General features: G+C 49.4%; 1 protein-coding gene across 1 annotated transcript; it reads left to right on the top strand.

The window, feature by feature from the left end:
- Positions 1–6,367: 6,367 nt before the first annotated feature.
- LOC120871174 (trichoplein keratin filament binding) lies at positions 6,368–21,864 on the top strand. The gene is made up of 13 exons (XM_040250910.1): positions 6,368–6,506; positions 7,939–8,132; positions 8,983–9,193; positions 9,918–9,974; positions 11,513–11,581; positions 12,225–12,398; positions 13,178–13,290; positions 13,478–13,544; positions 14,765–14,937; positions 17,253–17,334; positions 18,641–18,826; positions 19,359–19,502; positions 20,521–21,864. Exons 2-13 carry the CDS (start codon positions 7,939–7,941, stop codon positions 20,551–20,553), a joined length of 1,503 nt encoding a protein of 500 aa, XP_040106844.1. The 5' UTR covers positions 6,368–6,506; the 3' UTR covers positions 20,554–21,864.
- The last annotated feature ends 866 nt before the right edge of the window (positions 21,865–22,730 follow it).

The following is a 22,730-nucleotide window of genomic DNA, read 5'->3' as shown; positions in this document are numbered from 1 at the left end:
CCTTGCAATGCAGGGGATGTGAGTTCAATCCCTGGTCGGGGAGCTAAGATCCCACGTGCCTCAAAACAACTAGGCCCACACACCACAACTACAGAGCCCATGAGCCACAACTTAGAGTCCATGTGCTGCAATGAAAGGTCCCACATGAGGCAATGACGATGTGACTAAGGCCTGATGCTGCCAAATAAATAGATACATAAAACAAAGAACCTACTGCATAGAGCAGGGAACTCTCTTCCATACTCTGTAATGGCCTATGTGGGAATAGAACCCAAAAAAAGAGTGAGTATATGTATACGTATAACTGGTTCGCTCTGCTCTACACTTGAAACTAACACGACACTGTAACTCAACAACACTCCAATAAAATTTTAAAAAGAAAATAAATGAACTAAGCTGAAGCCATTAAAAAAAAAAAAAAGCCCCTTCTACCGTCTGGTTCCACTAGTGGCTCCCGGGGGTGTGTCCCTCACTCTTGCTGCCCCAGGTAGCTGGCTTGGCTGCAGGACCCAGGCCAGGAATGTGAGTACTTCACTGTGCCAAAAAGGGTGGAGTGGAGGTGCAGCTCAGGAGACAGGAAGAAGGCTCCTGAAACTCATCAGAAGAGTCTGGGAACATCCCAGGTGCTTGCTTAACAGAGAGCATGCTGAATTTTTAGAAACCGGTCCTGCACTCTGCCCAGGTTGTGTGGCAAACCTCTCTGGCAGAGGTGTGGCCCTCCAGTCCATGTCCCCACACTCCTGACTATGAGGGTGTAGCACCCCATGGGCCACAGTGTCATTCGCCCACGCTCAGGGTATTTATTAAGTACCCAGTATATACCAAGCAGCACAGCAGAGGCTGGGACACACACCAGAATCCAGACAGCCAGGTCCCTGGCTCTCAGGAAGTTTTCAGTCCACCGCGGGCAGGATGTTACTCTTTAAAATCATTTATTGAGCACTGCAGTGAACAGTATGGAGGAAAAATCCAGTGTGTTCTGAGGCTAGGTGACCTGACCGGGTTAGAGGGGTTGGGGGGAGGGCCTCTCAGAGGAAGAGGTGTTTACACCAAGACCTGAAGGATGAGAAAGAGTCAGAAGGGGAAACAGTCTTCTAGGCAGGGGGCACAGCACAGCAGAAATAGTGCCATGAGACTCAAACAAAAAGATGGCTAGCGTGCCGGGCAAAGTCGGTCAGGGCCCAGACCGTGCCAGGCTCAGTGGCTTGCTCACGGTGTGGCTTCACGTGGAGGGAGATGGGGAGCCAGGGAGGGCTCAAAGTCAAGCAGAAAAGGGAGCTGCCCCAACACCTTGTAGTTAGGAATGGGAGGCTCTCTGCCATCTGGGGATGACTAGTGGGTGCCCATGTCTGGGAAAGGCATGGAAAACACAGGGCTGGCTCCATGCCCCATCTCTGCGGACTGTGCCCAGATCTGATGATGGCCCAGCAGGATGGAACCAGTGTCAGCTGTGCGGTGGGGGCCTGGCACATATCATACGGCCAGCCACGCTAAGCCTCAGTTTCCCCATCTGAAAAATGGAGCTGTGATAACCCATAATTCCTGGAGACACTAAGTATTAAGCAGGTGCCAGCCGAGTCTCCTCTTCTCTGCTGCCTCCATGCACTAAGGCCACCAGCGGCTCTCACTAGAGACACTGGCTCTGCCACTGATCTCATCTGGGTACGACCTCCCCATCCCTGGGCCTCGGTTCCCCTAGAGAGGAAGGGATTCGATAGGTGAGCCCCACCTCGCAGGGCCAGGTGGTTCTCCAGCTGTGGTGACGTCAGATCCAGCAGGGGGATTTGTCAAGAGACAAGTCATCTTGGGCTTCACCCAGTGGTTCGCATGGTCCAAGAATTACACTTTGATTCTAAAAGCGGGAGATGCACACATCACCTGCTTTCCAGAAAGTGTGCTGTGTGGACGTGGTGACGCCTGTTTTTAGAAATTCCGCCAGAATTCCGCCGTGGGAAGGGAAACCAGCCTGAGCGATGAAACAGCAGAGTTCAAGCAACCACACTAATCCAGGCCCCTGCCTCACTGCCACCGAGCAGCATTCTTTCGGAATTCTCTCTGTGCACGTGGGCTGCAGCTGACTGCCAACCTGCCCGGGGAAAGGAGTGTTTGAATAGTTATTTTGTTTTCTCGTGCTTTCTCTTGCCAGTAACACTCCGGCTATGGAAACATACCCACAGTGTGATGTCTGAGCTGCAGAGTGATAATGATAATAATGATTTGTATTTCCATGACCTGATTTTTTACATTAAATAGCTGAAACAGGAAAAAAAATCAAAAAAAGAAACTCTAAATTAAAAAATCCTACCTACTTTGAGATGGTTGTACATTGTGAATATACTTAATGTCACTGAATAGGACACTTAAAAATGGTTAAAGTGGTCATCTTTGTCTCTTTTATGTGTATTTTACCCCCAAACCCATGTCATATGTCTGTCATATGGGTGTATGAAATGTTCATAAGATGTTATTAATAATTACCGAGGAAATTGGTGGGAAATATAAGGAAACTCTCTGTACTTTCTTTGGAAACTTTCTGTAAATCTAAATCTATTCTGAAATGAAAAATTAAAAAAAAAAAATCAGATGTCCAGGCCCCGGTCCTGACCAATGCAATCAGAATCTCTGTCTCGGGGCTCAAGCATCAGGATTTATCAGAAAGCTCTCCTAGCAATTCAGAACTCTCAGGGTTGGACGACTCATGCATGGAAAGCACGTCTTAAGTATAAAGGATGGGGGAAGTGCAATATATTATGATCAACCAACCAAAGTTTTGATTTTTTAAGATTTTTTTTCTGAGGTGGACCATTTTTAAAGTCTTTATTGAATGTGTTACAATATTGCTTCTATTGTTTATGTTCTGGATTTTTGGCTGAGAGGCATGTGAAATCTTAGCTTCCCTACCAGGGATCAAACTAGTACCCTCTGTACTGGAAGGCGAAGTCTTCACCACCGGACTGCCAGGCAAGTTACCCAATGCTTTCTTTTTAGTAAAATTACACAAGTAACAGTGACCAATGTAAAATTAAAAACCCAGAGAGAAAAATTAAAATCACCCCTAATCCTGGCCCCTAGTGACAACCACTGTTTCGGATGAAAAAGTCCTTTTACACCTTTTTCTCATGGATAATACCTACCTCTATTATTATTCCTGTTGTTATTGTTATTAAAACACAAAACTGGACTTCCGAGAGGCAGCCTTGTAGCCCCAGAGTCTTTGAGCTTCCCTATCTACAAGACATCCTTGTTTTCAGGGAGGGCGGGGAGGCCAGCTTAGGTATGAAGAGAGAACCCAGGGTGGTTGATGAAAAGCTGTGAAAACCCAGCCTAGATAAATGTGCCTCGGCAGCGCCACCTGCCGCTTATGTGGGGGCATTGCACGGCCTCTCGCACGGTCCCGGTTCAGCTAATAGGGAAGCCGCCCCAGTGTTATCATGGCACTCCCATTCCTGTTTTCTCCTCTCTTGCCAGAATCCCTCCAAACAAGCCCAAGAACAGCCCCAAGAAACAGTGCGCTGGCCCAGGGCCTGTGCATGCAGTGTCCCTCTCGATGGCTCCCTACTAGGGCTACCGCTCTGTGGGCCATAGTTATCAACCTGTCACAAAATATTTAATACTCCTGAGCACTTTATATGGCCCAACTGGTCCACATCTACTGGCCTCTTTTAAGAACTATATCTGTAAACCACACACTTCTGGAAAAGCAGACTGAAAAGAGGTTCACAAGCTCTGGAAGGTGGATGTAAATCCTGGCTCTCATGGTGCCGGCAAGAGATTTGCTTGACCTCTCAGAGTCTCAGTTTCCTTATCTGCAGAACGAGGGCAGGAACCTCACCTGCTGGAGGAAACCTTACACAAGAAAATACATCTAAAAGCATCTGGCACGTGGTAGGTATTCAAACAATGTTAGTTCCTTTTTTTTTTCTTTTTGCTTTCTTTCAACACCATCTTTCCCTTTTTCTCTTGGAGAAAAATTAGGGGCTCAAAGTTGGGGGGAATCTACTCATTCATTCTCGATGAATATTTATTAAGTGACTACGCTGTGCTGGGCACTAGAACCATAGCAGGGAAGGTAATGATTCCTAACCTTGTGGAGCGGCAGAGCAAGTTCAGGCCCTGGAATCAGACAGAGCTGGGTTCAAGGCTGGGCTTACCACCTACAAGCTGTGGTTCCTCGGGCAAATTCCACAACCTACAAGCTGCATTCCTGTCCCAGAAGAAAGGGCCTCAGGCTTCCAGGACAAGGTCAGTCAAGCCCTAGGCCCTTGATTCCAGCAGTTGAGCTTGTTTGGTCCTTTAAGGCCATTATACAGATGAGGCAACTAAGGCCCAGTGAGTGGAAGGCCCTTGCCAAGAGGTGCAAAACCAGGACCTGAAGGCTCGTCTCCCACAGCACAATTCACGTGTTTCTGAAGTTCCTATCACACTCAAGGAGGCCCATCAACAACTATTTATTAATCAGGCTCTTTTGCTATGTGGGCGGCTCTGGCTGGGCTGAGCAGAGTGGGTGGCTGCTTCCCTTCTCCGCTGTGGACACAGTATGGGTGACTGGCCGTGAGCTTGGCCCAAGGGGTTGGGACCAATCACAGGCTAACTCCAGGGGGTCTCACGCACAGGGCAGGGCAGGCTCTGAGTAAACATGTGTCGAGTAAAGGGAGATGTGAGAGGGACTTCCCTGGTGGTCCAGTGGTAAAGACTCTGCGCTTCCACTGCAGAGGGGCACAGTTCAATCCCTTGTCAGGGAACTCAGATCCTACATGTCCTGCATGCTGCCAAAAAACTAGACAAAAAAAAAAGGGAGGTATGCGAGCGCATGCTCACCTGAGATGCACCAGGTGCTCTGCTCCTGAGTCCGCTCCATTTAAACTTTCATTTCCTCTCATAAGGGCAACTGTAGAAAGCAGCCCTGTCAGTATTCTTATTTAAAGCTAACCTGAGGCACAGTAAAACTTTCAAGACTTGCTGATCGGAATCAGGCAAAGGAAAGGTGTTCAGAACACTCTACCGGCAGGATCTAGGAGAGAGGTTTTTAGAAAGATGTGAAAGCAAGGAAATCGTTTGATTGGCTGTAACTTAAGAGGTTGCTTTGTTTGGGAAAGCCCAGTTGGCTGTTTGTGATTGCTAAGTTTCATTTTCTCCAATTTGGGTGCATTGGCTCTGGCCTAGGTTTAGGTTGACCTGCATCGGCTACGGAGGTGTCACAGCCTTCCCAGTCTAATGGGCTCCTTTTTCAATTACTTGAACATTCTTATTTCACGGATGAGGACACGGAGGCTTAGAGTGATGAAGTGACCTGTCCAGGACCACACGACTGTTGTGGTGGAGGCTGCAACAGAGGTCACTCTGTTCAACCAGACATTATACTGCATCTAGGGAAAACAGAGAAGTGAATAAAAGAAGGAAGGGGGGGTGGGTACTTCCCTGGTGGTCTGGTGGTTAAGAGTCCAGCTTGCAATGCAGAGGACCCAAGTTTGATCCCTGGTTGGGGAACTAGGTTCCCACATGCGGCAGAGCAACTAACCCTACAACCTACAACTAGAAAATGGGAGTGCCCGCGACTAAGACCCCAGGCAGCCAAACAAATAAAATTTTTTAAAAAAGGAGGAAAGGGTGAAGGGAAGAATAAATGAAGACAAAAATGGGAAAATGAAAAGAGCCTGAATAAAAGAGTTAATACTTTTGTTTTTCATTTATTTTTGTCACACTGCAGAGCTTGTGGGATCTTAGTTCCCCAATCAGGGATTGAACCCAGGCTCTCGGCAGTGACAATGGGGTGTCTTAACCACTGGACTGCCGGGGAATTTCTAATCTTTTAATTTTATTTTTTAAGAGAATAATTGGTACATAGAATGATACACGTAGCATGTGAGTTATAAAACATACTAACAGAAGGAACACCCTTGAACCCACCACCATCCTAAGACAATAGAAAGTTGCCAATAGCTCGAACCTACTTACACCAGCGGTTCTTCGAGCTGGCTGCACATTGAACACACCTGGGGGGCTTAGACAACCACAGAATGCTCGATGGGGTTTGTCTGGAGTCTGGTTTGGACATCTGGATTTTTCAGAGCTCTCCAGATGATTCTCTTGTGCAGCCAGGTTTGAGGGTGACTGGCTTATAATTCCCTTCCCTATTATATCCCTCTGATTTTCCCCGACGCTCACCTGCCTCCCTCAGGTAGCCATCATCCTGAATTTGGTGTAGTGAATGGATTCTTTTCCTCAGACAAGCGATGTCTGCGATTGAGCTCCCGCCCACCACGAGGGGGCACCGGAGAAAAACACGGACTTCTTTTCTTTCTCTGCGCGCCGAGTAATCGCGCTGCAGGAGGCTTGGCCCTCGCGGCGCTCCATCGCCCGCCCGTTGCCTCGGCAACGAGCAGGGAAACGGCCGTCGTAAGTGCAGCGCTGTCCGAGAGGGTCGCCGTGGGCCGGGCAGGGATTAGTTGGGGCTTGCGGGACCTTGGGCCGGGGCAGTCTTGGGAAACTCCGGCGCGCAGAGAAACGTGAGTCGGGGGTTTGGGCTCGGTCGGCGGCCGGCGTTGGGGTCGGGACCCTCAGAGCTCTGCCGCAGTCGGCTCCGCGCTGGCGGGAAGCGCGCCCGCCGTCCCGGGACGCGATCGCGGGGCGCCCGGGGCTTCGGCTTCCAGTCCTCACTCGGCTCCTCGCGCGGCCTGGGTCCGACCCTTTCCTCTATAACAGCTTTTGTTGTATGTGGCTGAGAGAGGGATGCGACTTGTTCAGAGAGCCTCCCAGCTTGTTGTTGATGGTTCATCTGGGGCCGGAATCTTCACTTTCCTCAATCCTCGTGCAAAGATTTATCCGCAGGCGGCCTATGGGGCAAAGAAAAATGTTTGTCAGGCCTGCCACAGTCTGAAGACAGATCTGACCTGGCAGTCTCAGGCTAAGCTTGACTCATAGACGCAGATCATTTTCCTCCCGGTTCGGAGGACTCTGAGCTTGTTTATTTGCCAGAAGCTCCTTGAGCACTGTCACAGCTAGGCACTGTGTAGACCCTGCACCTGGGGCAGCTTTTGGACCGGGAGTGGTTGCGGGGAGGTGTCCGGAGAGACTGGTTCTGTTTTCCAGTCTCCGGCCGTGTCCCCAGATCTCCCCCTTGACCCATGCAAATTGATTCTTCCCTCTGGGTGGTAGTTTCTCCATCTGTAAGAGGAGGGATCTCCCTCCATGCTCATCCAGAACATTACCAGGTGTGACACCTGGAGATAGCAACCCACTCCAGTATCCTTGCCTGGAGAATACCATGGACAGAGGAGCCTCGTGGGCTACCAGAGTGGGACACGACTTTCGTTTCAGCAAGCGACTTTCATTTCACTTCACAGCCAGGGCATGTTGGTCCCAACAAGTACCATCTTGCAGTCTACAGAGCTTGGGCCCTCATCCCAGCCTAACATGAATTAGGCTCCCAGCCCTTGTTTAAATTTCCTCTGCTTCCTGGCTTTGTGATCTTCAGCAAGTCATTTTACCTCTTTGAACTTCAGTTTCCTCAGCTGCCAAAAAAAACAGGGCGATAGTAACAATGAAAAAGGTCATATAAGTCAAGGGCTTGGCCCACATCCGTATGCCTGCAGTTATCCTCTCTGTTACCTTAGGCAGAGCACAGAAACCCCCCGTGTGCTAGTCCAGTGTTGTCAGGACTGGCTCCCTGTCTCTGCACTGCCCTTACTGATGTCAGGCTCACAGCTGGGTGCAGTCCACGCTTCTTCAGCTAGATGATTTGGGGTCCTGGTAGCAAGTCATTTTTAAAATGCTGATGCCTGGGAGCCTGCACTGAGATTTTTTTTTTACTTAATTGGTCTGCCTTGGGGCCCAGGCTCTGCCAGGCGATTCCAGTGTGCAGCCCAGGGTGAGGACCGGGCCTCAAAGGGATGAGGGGCTGCAGCAGGCTCCTGTTCTTAGCGCCGCTGTTCTCCTCAGATGGCACTCCCCACGCTGCCCTCCTCCTGGTGCAGCCGGCGGCTCCCAGATCAGCAGGCCGCCCGACAGCGCCGCCAGGAGCAGGAGGCACATCTTCGGCAGCAGTGGGACCGGAACAGCCGCTACTTCCAGATGTCCGACATCTGCAGCTCCAAACAGGCAGAGTGGAGCTCCAGGGCCTCCTACCAGCGGAGGTAACTGTGCGGTGAGCACCTTCCCTTAGGGCTGGAGGGCCACCTACTGCCGGGAGATGTGACTGACTCAAGGACCTGGGGGAGGGTGGCTGGCCGGCATGGATACTCGCATGGAAATGTGATGATTTCTGTGGATACTCGCATGGTGATGTCTTTCCAACTGGAAACTGAAAAAAAGGTCAGCAGTGAAGTAACACATTTGACTGAAAAAGATAAGATGATGAGACATGTATGTAGAATCCGGAAGTCCCCTGGTAGCCCCATTTCCCCAGGAGAAAACTACCGTGAACTGTCTGGCCCATATCCTCCCATACACTTCTTCATCTGTGTTTGTGTGTAAATATAGATACAAGCATACACCCATTTTTATAGAGAGAGATACATACAAAAACACGGAAGTTAAAAGCATGGGCTTTGGAGTCAGACAGACCTAGATAGCAATTCTGACTATGGGCTTTGAAGTCGGACAGACCTAGATAGCAATTCTGACTGTGTCACTTGCTGTATGAATGAGCCTCAGTTTCCTCATCAGTGAAGTGGGGCTAAAACAGAACCTAATTTATAGGATTTATGTCATGACTACTATAAAAACCATCCAGGTTATGTAGTACATGGTAACTACTCAGATAATATTAGCATGTGCATATATACGCCTCTTGTACATTTCCTTGCAAGAACAAGAAAGTCTGTTATGCATAGTGGTTCTATTACCTGGCCTGTTCACTTTGGCTGGAGGATGCCTTCCCAGGTCACCATGTTCCGTGTGCCTCAGCCTGTCACCCACACAGCCAGCCATGCAGCCCCCGTGCAGCTGGAAGCACCCAGGCTGATGGTGGCCCCTCTCGCCCAGCATGCATGCCTACCAGCGGGAGAAGATGAAGGAGGAGGGCAGGAAGCGTCTGGAGGCCCGACGGCAGAGACTCAGGCAGCTTCTGGTGGAGGAGCAGAGCTTGCTGGCCAGGCAACTGGAGGAGCTGAGGCTGAGCATGAACCTGAGGGAAGGGAGAATCCGTGAGCAGCGTGGGAACCTGAAGGCAGCCCGAGAGGAGCAAAGGAAGCTGGTAACTCTGCATAGCTCTTTAGCAGGCTGGGAAGCCCGAGTCCCCGGCCTGCCGGTGAGGCCACGAGGCGTCCCCCTCAGGGGCTCAGATGGCAGTTCACTGCAGAGCCAGCTGGGAAAAGTGCTGACTCTGAGTCGTTCTTCATGTGTATTTTCCAGGAGTCATCTTTACTCTCTTGGGCCCCTTAAATCATTATATCTGAGTCCTTTTTCTTTATTCTAGTTCTCTGGTCCCATGAAAGGCTGGGACTGGTGTATTTTAACTGAACTTCCAAAGTAGTCCTGTGTAGTGGTGGTCTCTAAGCTCTGTTTTTAAGCCTGCTGTATATTTTGAAGTAGATCTTTAGCATCTAGGACCCATTTGTAGCATCAGATTTTGGCCCCTTTTTATCACCATTATGAGTCACTTGTGGGAACTCCCTGGTGGTCCAGTGGTTAAGACTCCACGCTCACTGCTGAGTGCCCAGGTTCAATCCCTGATCACGGAACTAAGATCCCACAAGTCATTTGGTGTAGCCAAAGAAATGAGTCATTTATCAGCACCTGATTGGTGTCTGTTGAGAGCCAGACACCTCCTGAGGCCTGAGGGAAGTCTGAAGGGCAGGTGTGGTGCTGGCTGCCAGTGGAGGAGCTCTTAGGCTCACCTTACTTCACTGTGGGTTACCTGAAACGTGGATGGATTGGAAAAGCGATGTCAGTCTCCCCTCTTTGTGTTTTCTTGGCAGATTGCTGAACGACTTTTGTATGAACACTGGAAAAAGAACAACCCCAAACTTCGAGAGGTGAAAACCAAAGAGATCCTCCCATTGGTTTGCCTAAGTAGATGAAATCACATTGCTCGCCTTGTTTTTAAATTTGCATCTTGTGCTGGGATGAAAAAGAGATCACTCCAGCTGCTTTGGAAAGAGGCTCCACACAGAAGATCTGGTTCATTTGGTTATTTAACATCTACAAGAGGCTGCAAGAGGTTGGGACATCTGATAGGAAGGGGGAAACCCAACAGTGGAGGCTGGTAGGCAGATGGGGCCACCTGGGTGGCCTTCCCTTGGAGGCACCCGGGAACGCCTGCGAGATTCTCAGCAGAGGTGCAGTGGGGCCCTGGCTGCATTTTGGGGAGCAGCAGCAGTGTCGAGGGGGCGGGAAGGGGTGATGTCAATTGAGGGGTTGCAGCTGCAGCCCAGGTGAATGATGGTGGTCAGAACTGGAGTGGCAGGAGAAAGGGGGCAGATCCACAAGACTTTGGGGCAAGGAGAGAAGGGGGCACTTTGGCTGGGGTGACATCATTCAGCAGAGATTGGGCTGCAGGGAGAGAATCCCATGACAGAAATCATTAATTTAGTTCAGTTTACAATTTGTGTATACATTTGTATTTAGTCTCTAAGTCGTTATCCGACTCTTTGCGACCCCGTGGACTGTAGCCCACCACGTTCCTCTCTCTGTGGGATTTCCCAGCAGGAATACTGAAGTGGGTTGCCATTCCCTTCTCCAGGAGGGTCTTCCTGATCCAAGGATCGTACCTGGGTGTCCTGCCTTGGCCGGCAGATTCTTTACTGTCTGAGCAACTTACTTGGTGGTGGTAATTTATGTGCACATAACTACATTTAGAAGTTGCCAGTCATAACAGAGTATCTGGCTGCTCTGGTATGCCATGTGGTTAGCACTAAACCTCTCCTTGGCCACTCGTAGATTTCAGTGGCTCCTCCGAAGTCAGGTACTCAGTTGTTTATTCAGAACATTCAAGTTAGTTGCAAATGTTTATGTGTGTAAGTTGAGAAAATTTTAAAACTTGTATAAACAATTTTCCAAACAAAAGCCTTTGGACATTGTTACGATTCATTTTCTGATCCAAAAGATTCTTTAAACCCAGATCTCTTATTAATAATCCCAAATTTGTTGCATCCATCGATACAGGTGGTGTGTGTTTTCACAGCTGCTCCTTTGGAGAGGGAGGTTTGGGGAGCCAGGCAAAAAGCTGAGACTGCTTCTCACCCAGGTCCTGCTGCCTTGGGGCCTGACAGGCGTTAGACCCACCACAGTAGCCTTTGAGGTTGGATTTCCATTTCAGTGTCCGCTCAGCTCCAAGGGGACTGGGTGGGAGAAAAGTTTTTGATACTTTGTTCCAGTTCTTGAGATGGCTTAGAATCGCCTGGTCCTTTGGTTTTTTTTACTGACTTGCATTTAGACTGTGTATGTTGGGGTCACCATGCACTTCCTTGTAAGGTACCTGGTCACATTCCAGGCCACGGTGCGGTGCTCAGCAGTGAACATCCATCCTGTGAGCCACTGAGGAAGTTTATATTTTCTGCCTTCTCATCCTCAGATCGAATCGGACCTTCACAAGAGGCATGTGATAAACGCTTGGGAAACGCAGAAAGAGGAGAAAAAACAGGTGTGGTATGTGTTGGGAGACTCTCTCCAAGTCTTTGAATTTGTTTCTTGTTTTCCATCTCAGTGACTCCAGTCCAGAAATAGACCTTTGCTCGGTTTACTTAACACCTGTTAAAATGGAACGTCTGTTGCTCTTGCACAGACAGGAATCCCACGTGATCACTCTCGGGACAGAATAAGACCAGGTGTCCAGGGCCGGTTGATGGCAGACGCAGTACGCATCCTTCAGGGTTGTCCTGTTGCCAGTACCCTCTGGACATAATTCACATCATAAACTCTCAACCTGGGTTGACAGCAGCAGTTCTGGTGATGGCAGGCCACGCTTTGTGGACCCATCGCTTTGCCTCTGGGCTCGTTTTGGAAAGTGCTTTATCGACCTGTGAAAGGGAAGGAACCCGGTATCCCTGATTCCCTGCTCCGTGCCGGGCACTGTGCTCCCAGCCTCGTCTCTGAGGGCAGCACCACGCCCATGGTTCCCACCGTGAGAGCTGAGCCCGGGCCTCATGGCCGATAAGTGCACAGCCTGCTCAGGCGTAGACGTGTCAGAGTGAAGAACAGGCCCCGCGGCCTGCTGACCAGCGGTGAGGTCTTCGCTGGCTCTGTGTTACAGACGCTGACCCCTGCGTTCCTTTGGCTCCATGCAGCAAGAAGCCGCTGAAGAGGAAAAGGAAAAACGATTTGAAAACGAGTATGAAACGGCCCGCCGGGAAGCGCTGGAACGGATGAAAGTGGAAGAGGAGAGGAGGCAGCTGGAGAGTAAGCTGCAGGCGGAGGCGCTGCGCCAGCAGATGGAGGAGCTGAAGGCGAAGGAGATGGAGGTGAGGGCGTGCCCCGGCTGCCAGGCCTCCTCACTTGCAGCCGCTCATTGTGAGGAAACAGGCATCTAAGAAGCTGCTCCGCATGGAGATGGCATCTGGGAGGTGCTTCTAAGAAGGGGAGCCACACTGGGTTCTCCTGACATGCGGTCTCACCAGTGGTTCTTCCACACTCACGCTGTGTGCTGGATTCTTGAACGCTAACCCTCGGGGGAATCACACCTGTCCCTGCAGATGTGGGTAGAGGCCTGCTGTCTGAGGCCCTCTGAGACCCCAGAGTTCAAGTGCGCTTGGTAGACTTGACTTAGTCTGATGAGCCAGCCCACAGCTCTCCCCAGCTAGTAGTTTTGGGGTCTCGGGACAAACCATGAGGATCTTTGGTCCAGGAGGCTGTTCCAAGAATCCTGTGCCCAGCAATTCTGAGGGGAGCAGCCCCCCTCCCCCAGGCCTCAGTGATTCGAGAACTGGGTCCTTTGTGCCTGAGCACTAGACTGGCTGCTGGGAATACAGCTGGGGGCTGTGTCACGTCGGGGAGACAGAGGTTCAGTTGCAGTAAGCGTGGGCAGTGCAGGGTCATGTGGGGCAGGGTTTCATTCTTGTCGGCGGGGTTGGGAAAGACCCAGCTGGGATGACTGAGTGAGCTGGGCCAAAGGGCTTAGTGCCTTGGAAGTGGGAGGGGATCCCGGGTACCAGGTGGCCAGGCTGCCCTTGTTGCATCGTGTCTGCTAGAAAGGGAGATGAGGGATGACGAGCCTAACCAGTTTGCTGTCCGGTAACCACAGGCCTCCAAACTGAAGAAGGAGCAGGAGAATCTGCTGAAGCAGCGCTGGGAGCTGGAGAGGCTGGAGGAGGAGAGGAGGCAGATGGCAGCCTTGCGGCAGAAGGCGGAACTGGGGTACGCACGGGAAGGCCCCCACCCCTCGCCTGCCCATCCCAGGCCAGCGAGCCTCTCACTTTCTCAGGCTTGCCCTGGTAACCCTGAAAGCAGAAGGGATACAATCTGTAGAAAATAACAGTCTAACCTCTGCAGAATTCTTTATGGTCATAAACGCTAAAGGCAACCCATATCTTTTCATTTCTAGACGCTTCCTGAGACATCAGTATAATGTGAAGCTCAATAGACGCACACAGCAGATCCAAGAGGAACTGGTAAGTCTGACATGACAGCCTGGTGTTGCTTTTACTTTCTTTTGAAAAACATGTTTTTCGTTGCTTAGTAATGGATGCTTCTCGTGAGAAACCACCAAGGGTCATGCCCTCTTGACCAGCAGCCCTCGCAATCCCTGCCCCTCCCCAGAGGTGTCTGGGTATACATCTTTCTGGATATACAGTTGACCCCCGAACCACATGGGGGTTAGGGGCACTGACCCCCATGGAATTGAAAACCTGTGTACTGTTATTTCTGCCTCAGAAACAAAGGAACTGATAGAGACTGATAAATGACTCACTGAAGGGCAGGAAGCTAAGACAGTTTGGATAGAATCAGGACTCAAACCGCAGTTCTTTTGAGTCTGCATACTGTAATCTCTAGTCAGACACTTCTCCCCCACTTAGTTAATATAAAGATCTGTAAAGGGAACTCTGCTCAGTACTCTGTAATTACCTATATGGGAAAAGATTTAAAAAGGAATGGATATATTCCATTATAACTGAATCACCTGGCTGTATATGTGAAACTAACACAATCTGGTAAATCAACGATATTCCAAGATAAAATAAAAATTAAAATATTAAAGATCTATAAAATAAAAATACAAGTACTATCCTTATTGACAAAAAACTGTAGTTAGTGGACTAGCCCAGTTCAAACCCACATTGTTCAGGGGTGAGCCGTACACATTCAGAGGAGTGGTGGGTTTGGGGCTTCTTGGTTTCGTTTTTGAATATACTTGATGTGGTATTGCACAACACAGTACCTAACAGTACACCTCAGACCTCAAGACTAGTGTTCTTAAACTGAGCTTGCCCTTTCTGGCTAGCTGCTCAGTGTTTCTGGCAAGTATTTAGACAGGCTCCCTCGCTGAGATGGGACAGGAGAGATCTCTCATCCTGGCTGGCTGTCCTCTCACGGAACAGCTGCAGGAAGCATTTTGAGCATAGCTTATGTCCTCTGCAGTGGAACTGCTTGCAAATTGTGTTATAGAAAGCTGGGCTGCCAGGTGTGTCCGAGGGCAGGATGTGCGTGTGGTGCAGAGGGTCTCTCCCGGTGGTGGGCAGAGAAAAGCTCCTGGGTGTTTGTGACCTCTAAAGTGGCCCTGAGTGATCACACCCTGCCTTCTCTGGAAATGGCCCACGACTTCCCAGAAGACCTGCGATCAGGGAGGAAGGCTGTTACCTGCGGTAACTGCGCTTCCTCGTCTGTCCTCTAGGAGGCGGACAAGCGCATCCTGCAGGCGCTGTTAGAGGAGGAGGATGAGAACCAGCGTGTGCACCAGGCCCGGCGGGAGCAGGCCCTGGCCGACGTGGCCTGGATGAAGCGAGTCATTGAGGAGCAGCTGCAGCTGGAGAGGGCGCGGGAGGCAGAGCTGCAGATGCTGCTAAGGTGAGAGGTGGCGTCTTGATGTCCCCGCGTGCCGCGGTCCCAGCAGGTCAGCAGGTCACCATGGGGGTTGTGTGCTGCCGTTGAAACGCCCGTCCTTGTTCCTGTGTCCATCGTTTGTGAGGAGCACACCTTTGCTAATGGACCTAGCTTATGGGTGTTTCCCTTGGGTTATGTAAGGTGGAAACCACTGGGGTTTAAAGTAAGGATCTGTTCATCTGAAATCTTAGAAATTTGAAAGGAAATTGTTATAAATTATGGAGACATTTAATGCATCTTCAGTTCAGTTCAGTTCAGTCGCTCAGTCGTGTCCGACTCTTTGCAACCCCATGAATCGCAGCACACCAGGCCTCCCTGTCCATCACCAACTCCTGGAGTTCACTCAGACTCACGTCCATTGAGTCAGTGATGCCATCCAGCCATCTCATCCTCTGTCATCCCCTTCTCCTCCTGCCCCCAGTCCCTCCCAGCATCAGAGTCTTTTCCAATGAGTCAACTCTTCGCAGGAGGTAGCCAAAGTACTGGAGTTTCAGCTTCAGCATCATTCCTTCCAAAGGAATCCCAGGGCTGATCTCCTTCAGAATGGACTGGTTGGATCTCCTTGCAGTCCAAGGGACTCTCAAGAGTCTTCTCCAACACCACAGTTCAAAAGCATCAATTCTTCAGCACTCAGCTTTCTTCACAGTCCAACTCTCACATCCATACATGACCACAGGAAAAACCATAGCCTTGACTAGACGGACCTTTGTTGGCAAAGTAATGTCTCTGCTTTTCAATATGCTGTCTAGGTTGGTCATAACTTTTCTTCCAAGGAGTAAGTGTCTTTTAATTTCATGGCTGCAGTCACCATCTGCAGTGATTTTGGAGCCCCCCAAAATAAAGTCTGACACTGTTTCCACTGTTTCCCCATCTATTTCCCATGAAGTGATGGGACCAGATGCCGTGATCTTCGTTTTCTGAATGTTGAGCTTTAAGCCAACTTTTTTACTCTCCACTTTCACTTTCATCAAGCATTACTGGTTGGGGCATAGACTTGGATTACTATGATATTGAATGGTTTGTCTTGGAAACGAACAGAGATCATTCTGTCGTTTTTGAGATTGCATCCAAGTACTGCATTTCAGACTCTCTTGTTGACCATGATGGCTACTCCATTTGAATGCATCTTCAGTTCAGTTCAGTTCAGTGTCCGACTCTGCGACCCCGTGAATCGCAGCACGCCAGGTCTCCCTGTCCATCACCAACTCCCAGAGTTCACTCAGACTCACGTCCATTGAGTCAGTGATGCCATCCAGCCATCTCATCTTCTGTCATCCCCTTCTCCTCCTGCCCCCAATCCCTCCCAGCATCAGAGTCTTTTCCAGTGAGTCAACTTTTTGCATGAGGTGGCCAAAGTACTGGAGTTTCAGCTTCACCATCATTCCTTCCAAAGAAATCCCAGAAATCTGATCTCCTTCAGAATGCACTGGTTGGATCTCCTTGCAGTCCAAGGGACTCTCAAGAGTCTTCTCCAACACCATAGTTCAAAAGCATCAATTCTTCGGCGCTCAGCCTTCTTCACGGTCCAACTCTCACATCCATACAGGACTACTGGAAAAACCATAGCCTTGACTAGATGGACCTTAGTCGGCAAAGTAATGTCTCTGCTTTTGAATATGCTATCTAGGTTGGTCATAACTTTTCTTCCAAGGAGTAAGCGTCTTTTAATTTCATGGCTGCAGTCACCATCTGCAGTGAGTTTTAGGCCTATATAAATGAGTCTGGACCCTAAAACTTCATCTGATAGAGTGAAGGAATGAAATAACAGGTAACACTTATTGAGCGCTTACTGTGTGCCAGACGCAGTGCTGAGGGCATTACGGTCCTCCTCCTGTTTAATCCTGACGTCCAGGCTGGTGCTGGGCTCGCAGAGTACCTGGGCCACAGAGAGTCAAGGCCACTCACAGGGTGCCCGGACCACAGGGTGAGCTAGAGGGGCCGCAGGAACATGGTAGCAGAGCTCAGGCTCTGGTGTGCCCCTCCTCCTCTCCAGTCCCAGTGGTTTCATTCACTTCTGTGTTTAAATGTCCTGAGTGCATGTCATCACCAGTGCTTTCTGTAAGGAGAGGGAGTGTTAAAAAAGAGAACTTGAAAGTGCTTATAACAGTAGTGTTTTCTGTGAAGTATCCTTACCTGTAATCCATTGAAAGTTTACTTGGAGGTTGACCCCGCAGAAAGTGTTCGTTACCTGGCGCCCTGGAGCTGTGACTGCTCTTTGATTCTCTTCTGCCACTGGCGGTGGTAAGGAGCCCACTGTCATCCGCTCTGTGTCTCCCTAGGGAAGAGGCCAAGGAAGTGTGGGAAAAGAGAGAGGCAGAGTGGGCCCGCGAGAGGAGCGCTCGAGACCGGCTGATGAGCGAGGTAATCCCGGGAGGGGCTGCAGCTCGGCCGGGCAGGTGTCTGGGGTTGGTGACCACGTGTTGACCCTGCCAAATGCTCAGGGAACAGAGTCCCCTCAGGTTATTTTGTCATCTTTTATATCACCATAAAAGTAATATGTTTACTAGAAAAAAGTTTCAGTACAGAAAAGTAAAACCGAAAAGTCACCTAGACCCCTGTCATCTCCACAGCGACTCTTTATTTCCTTCTATGCTTCTGTTTCTATGCATAACATTTTTCCTACATATTACTTATTATGCTGAGCTATTTGATTTCTATCATTTTAATATATTATTATATCTTCTTTGTAAATATCATTTTGATGACATATATCACGTGGGTAGACAATAGTTTGTTTTTCTATTCCTTTTGTGGGTCCATTTTTTTCTAATTGGAGCCTTTTAAGAAACACTGCGATGAACACCTGGTGCAGAAACCTCCATATTTAGGATTTTTTTCTTGGGGTACAACACCAGAAGCGGACTAAAGAACATGACTGTTTCATTTGCTATTTAGAAGTAGTCTGTTATAAGACACACCCCAATTCAAAGGAAGTCTTTTTGGGGAAGAAAGCCTTTATTATCCATGTATTGAAAGTTATCTTAAAGTAGTTTAAAATGGATCTTGTATTCTGTGCATGCCAGCATGCTACATTTTAGAACCTGTGGGAATGTGGGTCCCAGCTGGTGCTCTTTAAGGAATACCAGATATTCTCCAGCATCTTTTGACTTTTTTCCTTCCCATTTAAAACATCTTTCCTTGTTGTGGCCACTTGTCCTGTCCAGAGACCCTGGCTGTCTAGAATGGCAGGTGGTTCCCGAGACTAGACTGTGTTCTGGACGAATCCTCCAGAATCAAGCACAGCAGGTTTCTGCTGCTCTGAGCAGTGAATTCACAGCCACAAGGTTGGCGAGATGACCCCGACTACCTCTGGCTGCCTGCGTGGCTCATGGTTCTTGCTTTTTCTGGCACTCACTGATAGGGAGCGAGAGTCGCCTTGCAGCTGTGTGTCTGTGGGGACGGGGCTCCACCCCTGCCTGCTTCCGTCTCTCTGGTGCTTGGCTGTCTCCACACGCACCATCCACGTGAACCTTGTGCGTGGTGGGGACGTGTGGGAAGTACAGCCAATTGTCTGGGCTGACCCTGTAGTAGGCTTGCCTGGTGCATTTGGGCCTGAGGCTGAGGATTAGGCTGGTGTCTGTGTAGCTGCAGAGTGGTCCACAGCTGGTGGAAAAGGCATTGTTAAAGTCTAACTAAAACCTTCCCTCTTCCTTTCTGCTGAGGATAGGTATTGACCGGAAGACAACAACAGATCCAGGAAAAGATTGAACAAAACCGACGGGCGCAGGAGGAATCCCTGAGACACAGAGAGCAACTTATTCAAGATCTTGAGGCGGCAAGAGAGTCAGCTCGTCGTGAGAAAGAGGAGAGTGAGGAACTGAAATCGGCCAGGAAGCAGGAGCTGGAAGCCCAGGTGGGGCTGAGCCCTGGGATGAGCGCACAGGCAGCAGGCCTTGCTGGGGTTGCTGCACCGTCAAGGCACAGGGCTCAGGGGCCCTTGACTTACTTCCACAGCCTGGCCTGGACTTTGTCTAGGAAGCCCACAATCAGGAGCTCAGAGCATCCATTTTTGTTTCCCACTGGAACCTTGACCCTTCTGGTTTTAGGTCCAGCCCCACTCCGGGTCCTCCGTCTCCTAGGAAAGCAATGGTTACTGTTCCTGCCCCTCACCTCTTTCCTGGTTGCCTCTGCAAGCACTTGGCTCTCTGGCCCCAAGTCTCTTTTATTCAATTTAGTACCTAATAGTTAACACAAAAGAATCTTCCAAACACGTGGCCACATCCAAAGTGTTTCACAGGGTACATATGACCACACACATAACCTCTCCGGGTCCATGAGCATCCTTCCCACGAGGGTGCAGTGAGGGGAACCCAGGCTGCCCCTCGAGATCGGAGGCAGGGTCCTGCCCGTGGCCCATCCAGGGTGACTTTCCTCTTGGTGCCCAGGTGGCAGAGCGGCAGCTGCAGGCGTGGGAGGCAGACCAGCAGGAGAAGGAGGAGGAAGAGGAGGCGAGGCGGGAAGAGCAGCTCACGGCCGCCCTGCTGCAGCAGGAGGCGAAGATGATGGCCAAGCAGGGCTACCAGCCCAAGGTAGGGAGCCGCTCAGCCGGCCCTGCTCTCCTGGTCCCTCGTTCACAGCCCTGGGCACAGGGCTGCTTCCCAGTACCTTGGACTCTTCCTTGCTCCTCTTCTCATGTGTTTCTTCCTTTCCTGACTGGTAGGGAGCTGGACACGGTCTGTTCGATCCTTTGTCGGGCCTCAAACAGACCTTGCAGCAACTTTGCTCTGGCTCCTGCCGCTGCAGCCTGATGACTGAGGTCCCGACTGCTCTGCTGGTGCCTGGCGACCCCGTCTGGGACAGAGCAGTCTGGGAAGAGGTTTGGGGCGGCTGGTGAGGGGGGAAGGTGCAGTGGGGCTGGGTCCTGGCTGTCAGGACAGCAGTGCCCAGCTGAGCGGGTGATCGGGACCTGGGTCCCTTCCTCTCCTGCCCTTGGCACTATGGTCACCCCCTCCCTGTCGTCTGGTCCTCTCCTTCCTTCTTTCTCTGTCTCCCCAAGTACTTGAATGACCCCTGCTGCAGGACCTCAGGGGAGCACAGAGAAGCTAAGGCCATCACCCGTGCTTTGGGGGAGCTGATGAGCAAAGCACCAGGGAAGTGACTGAGGGCTCAGCCGGCATGTCGCTGCTGTCCCTCCTTGACCAGGGCCACCCTGGCACTCACATGCTGCCAGGCAGAGGCCGGCTCCTCTGGTCAGAGACTCTGGGAAGCTGATGGAGCAGAGCAGGTCGCACACCTGCTGCAGAACGCCAGTGTCCTAGCCAGCCGGGGCTCTCGAGTGCAGGGAGCAGCATTTTCTAAACTTCCTCCACCGTGGATCAGTGCGTGTCTCAGATCAGGGACTCAGAGCCACGTGCAGTGTTACTTAGGGCTGGTACTTAACAAATCAGAGCGCCTCATGTATGGCTTAGGGTCAGAAACTTTCCAGCTGTAAAATGAAAACAGCCATTTATAAAACGGCACTTTTAGCTGTTTCTTGAGATGAGATTAATTTCTAATGCTCCAGCGACTACTGACTTAATCAGTCTTATGTTTTCTCTTTCTTCTCAGCCTTATGGACATCCCAGAATCGCTTGGAACTGACTTAGTTGGTACTGGAAGAACAAAGAGTGAGGATGGTGAGGTCTCTGGTATGCTGCCGCCAGACCGTTGTACAGGCTCTGTTCCAGTGTTCGGGTCACTGTAAAATAGTTGAGTGAATGTTCAGGTCCATGATTAAATGGCGTGAGGGTCTGGCTGGACTTTAAGCTGTGATGGCTATACAGGAGGCCCTTTCCTGCCTTTTTTATCCCAGAAGGGGACTTCATAGTCACACGTTGACAGTGCTGTCACAGTCTTGTGATATGTTGATAAATAATGTTAGCTTCTAAATCGGTGCTAGGAGTTATAAGTTGTATCCCATGACAGGCTATGGGTTTCCTGTTGTCTCACCTCTAATTGTCCACCTCCAGTGAGGACTCTTAATTACAGATAGGAGACAAGTTTTTCAGTTTTTAAAATTGCCATTTAAATTTGTTCTATTGAAAATAAAACTTGTGGGTCTTGGTCTAGTTTATTATTTTCAGGGTTTATTAATTTAGGTCCCCAAACGATTATGTCTTGTTTTCTGGAAGAAAAGAACTATGAACCCTAAGACAGTTTGGTGGCGTCCATGGATGCTTTCTGAAAAGGTGGTGAGAAATGAGTCTTTCCTCGTTTTAGAAGCATTTTGGTAGAATTTGCATAGAGCCTTGTTGGGGGTGATGGGTGACCCCAACATGTATGTAACTGAGCCTCAAAACGTCACCTGGCTGGCTAACCTTTTGGCAGGACACCTTGGGCCTCTAGTGTCTTGGATAGGGCTCAGCCATGTGCAGCCTTTTGAGATTTATGTCCCCAGAGGAAGGGGCGCTGAACCTGAAGAAACTAGATCAGACTCAACTGCAGATCAGCCAAAAATGTCTCTTCTCACTGTCCTATCACTGTGACATAGTCCTAGATTAATCTCTATAAATAGCTATAAGTTCCTTGTAGCAATAATCATATTTTTATGACTTGTATTTTTTTTTCATATTTTTCCTCTGAGATTTCAGTTTTCATTATATTGTGCTCAAGATTCCATATCTCAGTAAATTACAACTAATTACAGGGCTCTGTTCCAGGTTATTAAAAACCAGAGATTATTAAAAAATCCCGAGTCTCAGGGCAGCACTGCCTTTCATTTCTATTGTGCCATAAAAACAAATGGATCTGAGAACTACATCCTTAGCCTGGTTTTCATTTTCTTGTCTTAAATTTCTTTTGACTGTGATCCCCTGAGCACTGCTTTCATTATGCATGTTCATATTTACTTTCCTCCTCTCAGATGTTCGTTAATTGTGAAATAAAGTTCTGGTTTAATGGCACTGCTTCCAAGATTTTGTCACTGTTGCTTTTAAAAACTGCTGCAAAGTGGGTTGTATAGAATGATAAGAGTTTTACTGATTTAATCCACATCTCTAACAGGTTTGGATATTTTCACTTTCTTGTGTCAGTGGTATTGTCTCCGTTCTCATTTCCACTGGAACCTCTTCTAAGTAAAACTACAGGGAATTACTAGCAGTCATACATTGTCCGAGCTCCAGGATAGAACTCAAAATGGACAGAATGTCTGGTAAACAGGCAGTCATGTATTTACTGAATATTTTTTATTTCCTTGAGTTTTTTGTTTGTGAAGCCTGGCAGCAGTCTTATTAGCATTAAAGTTTATTATAGGGAATTCCTTGGCAGTCCAGTGGCTGGGACTCCGCAGTCTCTGTTACGCTAGTTCTCTACCCTAATATATTTAAATGTTTCCTCTCTGAACTGGGCCTCAGTCTTTGTTTCCAGATTCGGAGCATCCACTGTCTTAACTATTTCTCGTGTAGCACGTACTCTTCTTAGCTCGTAATTATTGATTGTGTATGTTGGTTTTATTATTTTAAGCAACTTTTCCTACTTACTGTAAAATTAATGATTTGTGAATCATTCTACAGCAGATTCTCCTGCACGGTTCAAGTTGTTACAGATGGTGTTGAAGCCACTACTCACATGTTCCTTATGTGAATGATTTTCACTCTTTTTGCTCACTCAGCACATATATCCTCTCTAGGGAGGATGTGCTGCTAGGCCTGGGGAAGTTACAAAGCTGAACAAGAACAGGGACAGAAATCAAACAAGTGCTCGGATGAGCAGATGTCCCTGGCAGGCACAGAGCCAGCTGTAACTCATGGGGCTGAAGGAACCATTTGTGCAATAAACAT

The sequence above is a fragment of the Oryx dammah genome, unplaced genomic scaffold, assembly GCF_014754425.2.
Source record: "Oryx dammah isolate SB20612 unplaced genomic scaffold, SCBI_Odam_1.1 HiC_scaffold_12, whole genome shotgun sequence".
In the NCBI taxonomy this organism is placed as follows: domain Eukaryota; kingdom Metazoa; phylum Chordata; class Mammalia; order Artiodactyla; family Bovidae; genus Oryx; species Oryx dammah.
Note: the sequence above shows the minus strand (reverse complement) of the source record. Positions and strands in the feature narration are given on the sequence as shown.

What these genes read in the sequence shown, in the direction of transcription:
- LOC120871174 (XM_040250910.1), top strand. Translation starts at nt 7,939, where the DNA reads ATGGCACTCCCCACGCTGCCCTCCTCCTGGTGCAGCCGGCGGCTCCCA. An exon ending in TGAAGGCGAAGGAGATGGAG is followed by an intron (nt 12,399 to 13,177) that starts GTGAGGGCGTGC and finishes CGGTAACCACAG; the next exon opens with GCCTCCAAACTGAAGAAGGA. An exon ending in GAGACCGGCTGATGAGCGAG is followed by an intron (nt 17,335 to 18,640) that starts GTAATCCCGGGA and finishes TGCTGAGGATAG; the next exon opens with GTATTGACCGGAAGACAACA.